A 10000-nucleotide genomic window follows, 5' to 3' on the forward strand; every position below is an offset into this window, starting at 1 on the left:
TAGTATATGCCCCAATATTGGGGCAAGTTGTCACAACAGCTCAATGTGTGTTCACTGAACTGTATCTTTTTTCCTGGGCAAGACCAGTGAAAATGTTTGATTGATATTTTGTAGTTAAGATATCAATGCATGTGTCTGTGCATTAACTGACTTTGAAAAAGAATGTATATCTACAGTAAGAGCAGTAAAATACAAAACACAGCATGTGCATATACTATACAGTGAATGTACTGTAAATGTATGGGATACTCCACAGCTAAGCGTGCACTAAACGATTTTAAATGCACGATGTGGATGTGAAGAACTGCTTCGCGTCAGGTGGTTGCCGCCACATCGTGCATTTAAAATCGTTTAGTGCACGCTTAGCCGTGGAGTATCCCGTACATTTACAGTACATTCACTGTATAGTATATGCACATGCTGTGTTTTGTATTTTACTGCTCTTACTGTAGATATACATTCTTTTTACAGCTGTGAAATGGTATGGTATCCATAAAGGTTTGTAAACAAACAGCGCTTCTCCTTCAGCGTTTGATTCAGCGATGTGTGAGTGCGAGAGGCCTCTAGTGGCTATTAGAGACACTTCTTCAGCACATAACATACACAACACATTACAGTTTAATCGTCTTGCATCGCATTGCCGGACAGACGCATTTAATAGGTCCTGATTGCCTTCTCTCAACCTCTGAGCGTCAGTGCAGCAGTCGAGTTTACAGACAGCGACCAACAATCAAACATGTTACTCATATTTGCATTTCAGAAAGACGTTTATAATTTGCTGGCGTGATTTAGTTTGCCGTGATGTTGTGTTTGGCATCCCTCCAGTTGTGTTTCACTGCCATTCTGACAAAATCAAAACTGCTTTGCATTTCAAAACAACCCTCAAAAAGACTTTCAACTTGCCATGCCTTTGTTCCTATTAATCCTCCCTGCAAGTTATTTGCATGATGCTCTAAAACTCTTCAGCTCTCTCTCTCTTTCGTTTGCTCTTTCTTGCATCTTTGCTGTCTTGGCATCAGTTCACGGCTGTTAGGGTTACCTTGTCTTGTTTTACCGTTGCCCCTTTGGTTTCCATTTTTGTCCCTTTTGTTTTCCATAGGTTCACTTTTGTCCCTTGTTTAGCTCCACTGTCTCACTAGTCTATTGTTTAAAGAACTACACTTCCCAGTATCCACCTGTCATCATCACTGCCATTTTGTGTCTTTGTTCACACCTGTTTATCATTTGTAATCATCCTGTCCTTGTGTATTTATATCCTGGTTTTTGGTTCAGTCCTTGTCTTTCGTTGAATGTTTGTTAATGTAGTTAGCCTGGTCTGTGTTCCCTGCCTTAGTTCTCTGTTCATGTTTATTTCCCCATTGAGGGTTTTCCTTTGTGTTTTGTTTATAATAAAGAAAGCTGCATTTGGATCCTCAACCTTTGTCTGCCTTCGTTGTCTGCAATTCGTGACAGAACGATAGACCAAAACAATGGATCCAGCGGTTCTGCGAGCAAGCTGCCGTCTGCTCAGCCTTAGGCAGGGAAACCGTCCGGTGGAGGACCACATCCGCGATTTCCTCGCGATTGCGAGTGCCACCGAATTCCCTGACTCCGACCTGGTGGTGTTTTTTCAGGCCAACCTGGATTGTGCGCTCCAGGAGCGGTTACCACCGTCGACGCGCGGCTGGACGCTCCTCGAGTTCATTGAAGAGACTCTGCTGGTCTGCGCTTCACCGTTCACTGTGGGCGTCATCGAGGAGAACCCTGCCACTCCTCCCACAGTGGTAACCCTCCATTCGCCCGTGGTTCGTCCCTTCATTCCTGCCACGGCCAGCGAGCCAGTACGGTCCACTTCGTCTGCCCGGAGGAGGAGGAGAAGACAGGCTTTCGCCTCCCGGCTCACGCCGATCACGGTGAGCAAACCAGTACACACGCATATCACTGTGAGCAAACCAGTGCCCACGCATATCACTGTGAGCGAGTCAGAGCCCACACATATCACTGTGAGCGAGCCAGAGCCCACGCATGTCACGGTGAGCAAACCTGTAGCCTCCGATGTCAGTGAACCAGTGCCTGTAGCCTCCGATGTCAGTGAACCAGTGCCTGTCGTCCCAGATATCAGTGAACCAATGCCTGTCACCTCAGAGGTCAGTGAGCCAGCGCGGCCCTCTTCGTCTGCCCGGAGGAGGGAGAGAAGACGGGATTCCGCCTTCCAGCCCACGCCTGCCCCGGTCAGCGAGCCAGAGCTCTCGCCTGCCCCAGTCTGCGAGCCAGAGCCCTCGCCTGCCCCGGTCTGCGAGCCAGAGCCCTCGTCAGCCACGGTCAGCGAACCCAAGCCAGCACATACCACGGTCACCCAGCCAGTGCCTGTCGCCTCAGAAGTCAGTGAGCCAGTGCCTGTCGCCTCGGAGGTCAGTGAGCCAGCGCCTGTTGCCTCGACCGTCCCTGAGCCAGCGCCTGTAGCCTCGACTGTCCCTGAGCCAGCGCCTGTAGCCTCGACCGTCCCTGAGCCAGCGCCTGTAGCCTCGACCGTCCCTGAGCCAGTGCCAGTAGCCATGACCGTCCAAGAGCCAGTGCCAGTAGCCATGACCGTCCAAGAGCCAGTGCCAGTGGTCGTGCCCGTCCAAGTGTCAGCGTCTTCCGAGCATCCCGAGCTTTCCAGAGCTCTGCCTTCCGAGCTTTCCAGAGCTCCGCCTTCCGAGCTTTCCAGTGCTTCGTCTACCGAGTCTTCCAGGGCTCCTCTCGAGCCTCCCAGGGCTTCTCCTCTCGAGCTTCCCAGAGCTCTGCCTCTCAAGCTTCCCAGAGCTCTGCCTCTCGAGTCTCTCGAGCCTCCCAGGGTTCCGCCTCTTGAGCTTCCCAGAGCTCCACCTCTCAAGCCTCCCAGGGCTCTGCCTCTCAAGCTTCTCGAGCCTTCCAGGGCTCCGTACCTCGAGCCTTCCAGGGCTCCGCCTCTCAAGTCTCTCAAGCCTTCCAGGGCTCCGCCTCTCGAGCCTTCCAGGGCTCCACCCCTCAAGCCTCTTGAGCCTCCCAGGGCTCCGCCTCTCAAGCCTCTTGAGCCTCCCAGGGCTCCGCCTCTCAAGCCTCTTGAGCCTCCCAGGGCTCCGCCTCTCAAGCCTCTTGAGCCTTCCAGGGCTCCGCCTCCAGAGCCTCTCGAGTCTTCCACCCTTCTCCCCAAGCGTCCTATGGCTCCATCTCCAGAGCCTCCTATGGCTCCGCCTCCCGAGCCTCCTACGGCTCCGCCTCCCGAGCCTTCCAGGTCACCGCCTCTAGGGCCTCCTTCCAGGCCCCCTGACCCAGCCCTTGACCTGTGGCCTCTTCCCAGGCCCCCTGACCCTGTTCCTGTCCAGTGGCCTCCTCCCCGGTTCCCCGAACCTATCCTTGCCCGGTGGTCAGCTCCCAGACCTCCTGAACCTATCCTTGCCCTGTGGCCAGCTCCCAGGCCTCCTGAACCTATCCTTGCCCTGTGGCCAGCTCCCAGACCACCTGAACCTGTCCTTGCCCTTTGTGCCCCACAGGACTTCCTGCCTGCCCTCTGTGCCCCATTGGACTTCCTGCCTGCCCTCTGTGCCCCCCTGGACTGCCTGTCTGCCCCTCGTTGCCCCCTGGACTGCCTGTCTGCTCCTCTGTGCCCCCTTGGACTTCCTGCCTGCCCTCTGTGCCCCTTGGACTTCCTGCCTGTCCTCTGTGCCCCCTAGGACTTCCTGCCTGCCCTCTGTGCCCCCTAGGACTTCCTGCCTGCCCTCTGTGCCCCATTGGACTTCCTGCCTGCCCTCTGTGCCCCCTTGGACTTCCTGCCTGCCCTCTGTGCCCCCTTGGACTTCCTGCCTGCCCTCTGTGCCCCATTGGACTTCCTGCCTGCCCTCTGTGCCCCCGGTGCCATCATTTTGTTTTCTGTGGGTTCCTTTTTGTCTTTTGGTGTTTTTTCTTTTAGGATCGTCTGGGATCCGATCCTTAGAGGGGGGGCTATGTTAGGGTTACCTTATCTTGTTTTATCGTTGCCCCTTTGGTTTCCATTTTTGTCCCTTTTTATTTTCCATAGGTTCACTTTTGTCCATTGTTTAGCTCCACTGTCTCACTAGTCTATTGTTTAAAGAACTACACTTCCCAGTATCCACCTGTCATCATCACTGCCATTTTGTGTCTTTGTTCACACCTGTTTATCATTTGTAATCATCCTGTCCTTGTGTATTTATATCCTGGTTTTTGGTTCAGTCCTTGTCTTTCGTTGAATGTTTGTTAATGTAGTTAGCCTGGTCTGTGTTCCCTGCCCTAGTTCTCTGTTCATGTTTATTTCCCCATTGAGGGTTTTCCTTTGTGTTTTGTTTATAATAAAGAAAGCTGCATTTGGATCCTGAACCTTCGTCTGCCTTCGTTGTCTGCAATTCGTGACAACGGCGGTCCTTGTAGTCCAATCTCCACGGCCACTAATGGGGGCTGTTTGAAACATGTACAGCGAGCAGGCGCCGCAGTGTGGGAACGAGACCGCATGAGTCAAGCATTAATCACTGCTGACAGCTTCGTGTGACTGGCAGGACCCGGGAGACACTTCATAGAAGGACTCATGTTAAGATCGATTTAGCTGCTGTTCTTGCTGTGTTTCTTTAAGCACTACTGCTAGTAGTATGTATTCAGACCCTTTGCTATGACACTTGAGATTTAGCTCAGGTGCATCTCACTTCTCTGCATCATCTTTGAGATGTTTCTACACTTTGATTGGAGTCACCTGTTGCAAATGTAATTGATTGGACATGATTTGGAAAGGCACATACATGTCTATATAAGGTATTATAGCTGAAAATGCATATCAGAGCAAAACCCAAGCCATGAGCTCAGAGACAGGGTTGTGTCGAGCCACAGATCTGGGGAAGGCTACAATGTTCCCAAGAGCACAGGGGCCTCTGTAATTCTTAAGTGGAAGTTTGGGACAACCAGGACTCTTCCTAGAGCTCTCCGCCCGGCCAAACTGAGCAATCGGTGGAGAAGGGCTTTTGTAAGAGAGGTGACCAAGAACCCGATGGTCACTCTGGTTGAGCTCCAGAGATCATGTGTGGAGATGAAACTTGCAGAAGGACGACCATCACTGCAACACTCCACCGATCTGGGCTTTATGGCGGAGTGGCCAGACGGACGCCTCTCCTCAGACACATAAAAGCACCTAAAGGACTCAAGATTGTCTGGTCTGATGAAATGACTATTGAATTGTTTGGCCTCAATTCCAAGCATCATGTCTGGAGGAAGCCAGGCACCGCTCATCACCTGTGCAATACCATCCCAACGCTGAAGCATGGTGGTGGCAGCATCACACTGTGGGGCTGTTTTTCAGCGGCAGGTACTGGGGGACTGGTCCCGGACTTGAACCCAATCGAACATCTCTGGAGAGATCTGAAAATGGCTGAGACAGAGCTTGAGAGGATCTGTTGAGAAGAATGGCAGAAAATGTCCAAATCCAGGTGCGCAAAGCTTGTTGCATCATACCCCAAAAGACTTGAGGCTGTAATCGCTGCCAAAGGTGCTTCAACTGAGTGTCTGAATGCTTATATCAATGTAATATTTCAGATTTGTTCTTTTTAATACATTTGCAAAGTTATTACAAATCTGCGTTTTGTTTTGTCATTATGGGATATGGAGTGTAGATTGATTGGGAGTTTACGTAATGGCCATAATGCTTCAACATATCAAAATGTAAAAAAAAAATGGTCTGAATAATTTCTGAATGTACTGTGTGTAGTGACCAATGTCATCTGATCCCCGAACAGATGACTCTTATGAACCGGTTCTTTTGAATCCACAGCGCAAAACATTCAGCGAAACCAGTGTAGTCCGATTCCCAAACAAATTAATATAATGAACCGGTTCTTTTGAATCTACATCGCGAAACACACAATGCGACCAGTGTAGTCCGATTCCCGAATGAATGACTCTTATGAACCGGTTCTTTTGAATCTACATCGTGAAACACACAATGCCCGACCAGTGTAGTCCGATTCCTGAATGAATGACTCTTATGAACCGGTTCTTTTGAGTCTACATCGTGAAACACACAGCCCGACCAGTGTAGTCCGATTCCTGAATGAATGACTCTTATGAACCGGTTCTTTTGAATCTACATCGTGAAACACACAGCCCGACCAGTGTAGTCCGATTCCCGAATGAATGACTCTTATGAACCGGTTCTTTTGAATCTACAGTGTGAAACACACAGCCCGACCAGTGTAGTCCAATTCCTGAATGAATGACTCTTATGAACCGGTTCTTTTGAATCTACAGTGTGAAACACACAGCCCGACCAGTGTAGTCCGATTCCCGAATGAATGACTCTTATGAACCGGTTCTTTTGAATCTACAGTGTGAAACACACAGCCCGACCAGTGTAGTCCGATTCCTGAATGAATGACTCTTATGAACCGGTTCTTTTGAATCTACAGTGTGAAACACACAGCCCGACCAGTGTAGTCCGATTCCCGAATGAATGACTCTTATGAACCGGTTCTTTTGAATCTACAGTGTGAAACACACAGCCCGACCAGTGTAGTCCGATTCCTGAATGAATGACTCTTATGAACTGGTTCTTTTGAATCTACAGCGTGCAACATTCAGTCTGATTTCTATTATCCTTAATTATTATACACACCCCTTTTTTATTTTGTGCAATCTCTGGTTCTGTTGATGTCCACTGAAGAAATTTACAATTTTTCCATAATGTTGTCTTGTTTCAGAGTGTTACACGGGCATTGGCGACATGTACAATGGCAAACGTGCAAAAACCCGCTCGGGCATCACCTGTGCTCCATGGAAAGCCTGCAGTGAAAGGTAAAACACGGCCATATACTGTATGCCTAAATCACAGTGTAAACATGACCTAACGCTGAATAACAGGCTCATGTTTAGACCAGATAAAGGGATTGATTTTGGTCAATATATGCTAAAAGTGACAATATGGCCACATACTTTATACATACATATATATAAATACACAAATACATTTTCTGAATGAAATATCCCATTGTCTACTCTTTCACAAAACCAGCATTTACTGTATATCGGTACAGCACATCAGTTTTAGTCATGCACGTTCATTCGGTTTCCATGGAAACAAACCTAGGTCCACATCTTTCAATGCAGAATCCCATGATGCATTTGTGCTTCTTTGCAAGGTGAAAACAAAACTTTAGTCGTTGGGTTTAAGGGTGAAGCACAGCAAGAGAGGACGGCATGAATATATGGGACAGATGCATGCTTTTTATAACATGTTTGAATGTTCAGGAACCAGATATTCATGTGCAGACTTTCTTACAGGATTGTTTAATGTCAGGTTCACATTTGTTCCTGCCAGGTGAGGTCTGTTTCCTCAAACGTTTAATGTTGCATTGGCACATTTGCAGTGACTCGGTGCACGTGTGTAAATCTCACAGGAAACGAATTTCAGTGCCGCCACAGGCCTGTGTTTTTTCTGCCGTCTACACTCGCTCTGAGATGTGTGGCGTCAAATAACTTCCCTGTTTTATGAACAAGTTCTAGGTCAAAGGTCACCCTAACCAGAGCCCCGGCCGCTCATTGATGCAAAGCACAGGGGTCCCTTGATTGTCAGGGAGTGTTTATCTTAGATGGGAAAATGGGAACCTCACAGTTTTCCGAGGAAGAAAAACAGGTTTTAGTGGAGGGACCCCCGTTCTGAAGAGCTCTGATTGATGGTAAATGTGTAGCAGTTGGAGTGACTTAATTTCCCAAAAATTACAGGCAGGCCATCCCAGCTGGAGCAGGACTCTTCAGAGCCAACCTCTGACCTCTAAATGCCCCTAACCCTCTCCATGAACACATCAAAGCCAATCAGCTCCTTTATTTGGCTCGCAGCCGAGCCCAGTTACAGAGGTCACTTCTGGGTGAGCGTAAACCAAAAGGATTTTTCCTTCTAGTTCTTTACATTTTACTTGCCCTGCCAACATTTTCACAGGGCAAAAAAACAAAAAAAACGTGCACATTGGTATTTGATGTAAAATATAACTGATTATATTTTTCAACCACTTATCACAAGAGTCATTTGTTCAAGAGTTACTATTGTATGTTTCATGCTGTAGATCCAAAAGAATCGGTTCATAAGAATCATCTGTTCAGGAGTTACTATTGTATGTTTCGTGTTGTAGATTCAAAAGAAGTGGTTCATAAGAATCATTTGTTCAGGAGTTAGTGCTGTTTGTTTCGTGCTGTAGATTCAAAACAATCGGTTCATAAGAGTCATTTGTTCAGGAGTTAGTGCTGTTTGTTTCGTGCTGTAGATTCAAAAGAATCGGTTCATAAGAGTCATTTGTTCAGGAGTTAGTGCTGTTTGTTTCATGCTGTAGATTCTAAAGAATCGGTTCATAAGAGTCATTTGTTCAGGAGTTAGTGCTGTTTGTTTCGTGCTGTAGATTCAAAAGACTCGGTTCATAAGAGTCATTTGTTCAGGTGTTAGTGCTGTTTGTTTCGTGCTGTACATTCTAAAGAATCGGTTCATAAGAGTCATTTGTTCTGGAGTTAGTGCTGTTTGTTTCGTGCTGTAGATTCTAAAGAATCGGTTCATAAGAGTCATTTGTTCAGGAGTTAGTGCTGTTTGTTTCGTGCTGTAGATTCAAAAGACTCGGTTCATAAGAGTCATTTGTTCAGGTGTTAGTGCTGTTTGTTTCGTGCTGTACATTCTAAAGAATCGGTTCATAAGAGTCATTTGTTCTGGAGTTAGTGCTGTTTGTTTCGTGCTGTAGATTCTAAAGAATCGGTTCATAAGAGTCATTTGTTCAGGTGTAAGTGCTGTTTGTTTCGTGCTGTAGATTCTAAAGAATCGGCTCATAAGAGTCATTTGTTCAGGAGTTAGTGCTGTTTGTTTCGTGCTGTAGATTCTAAAGAATCGGTTCATAAGAGTCATTTGTTCAGGAGTTAGTGCTGTTTGTTTCGTGCTGTAGATTCTAAAGAATCGGTTCATAAGAGTCATTTGTTCAGGAGTTAGTGCTGTTTGTTTCGTGCTGTAGATTCTAAAGAATCGGTTCATAAGAGTCATTTGTTCAGGAGTTAGTGCTGTTTGTTTTGTGCTGTAGATTCAAAAGAATCGGTTCATAAGAGTCATTTGTTCAGGAGTTAGTGCTGTTTGTTTCGTGCTGTAGATTCTAAAGAATCGGTTCATAAGAGTATTTTGTTCAGGTGTTAGTGCTGTTTGTTTCGTGCTGTAGATTCTAAAGAATCGGCTCATAAGAGTCATTTGTTCAGGAGTTAGTGCTGTTTGTTTCGTGCTGTAGATTCAAAAGAATCGGTTCATAAGAGTCATTTGTTCTGGAGTTAGTGCTGTTTGTTTCGTGCTGTAGATTCTAAAGAATCGGTTCATAAGAGTCATTTGTTCAGGAGTTAGTGCTGTTTGTTTCGTGCTGTAGATTCTAAAGAATCGGTTCATAAGAGTCATTTGTTCTGGAGTTAGTGCTGTTTGTTTCGTGCTGTAGATTCAAAAGAATCGGTTCATAAGAGTCATTTGTTCTGGAGTTAGTGCTGTTTTTTTCGTGCTGTAGATTCTAAAGAATCGGTTCATAAGAGTCATTTGTTCAGGAGTTAGTGCTGTTTGTTTCGTGCTGTAGATTAATAAGAATCAGTTCATAAGAGTTATTTGTTCAGGAGTTAGTGCTGTTTGTTTCGTGCTGTAGATTCAAAAGAATCGGTTCATAAGAGTCATTTTTTCTGGAGCTAGTGCTGTTTGTTTCGTGCTGTAGATTCTAAAGAATCGGTTCATAAGAGTCATTTTTTCTGGAGCTAGTGCTGTTTGTTTCGTGCTGTAGATTCTAAAGAATCGGTTCATAAGAGTCATTTGTTCAGGAGTTAGTGCTGTTTGTTTCGTGCTGTAGATTCAAAAGAATCGGTTCATAAGAGTCATTTGTTCAGGAGTTAGTGCTGTCTATTTTGCATTGTAGATTCAAAAGAATCAGCTCATAAGATTCATTTGTTCAAGAGTTACTATTGTATGTTTCGTGCTGTAGATTCAAACAAACCAGCTCGTGAGAGTCATTTG

General features: G+C 46.5%; 1 protein-coding gene across 1 annotated transcript in view; it reads left to right on the forward strand.

Annotated features, from left to right (window-relative positions):
• The window catches only part of LOC127622742 (hepatocyte growth factor-like), a 52457-nt gene that overhangs the window by 25906 nt on the left and 16551 nt on the right, over positions 1-10000 (forward strand). The window contains exon 10 of the mRNA XM_052096810.1: positions 6696-6789. Coding sequence (XP_051952770.1) covers positions 6696-6789 — 94 coding nt within the window. The remainder of the gene's footprint in view (positions 1-6695; positions 6790-10000) is intronic.

This window comes from Xyrauchen texanus, chromosome 29 (genome assembly GCF_025860055.1).
Source record: "Xyrauchen texanus isolate HMW12.3.18 chromosome 29, RBS_HiC_50CHRs, whole genome shotgun sequence".
Taxonomy (NCBI): Eukaryota; Metazoa; Chordata; class Actinopteri; order Cypriniformes; family Catostomidae; genus Xyrauchen; species Xyrauchen texanus.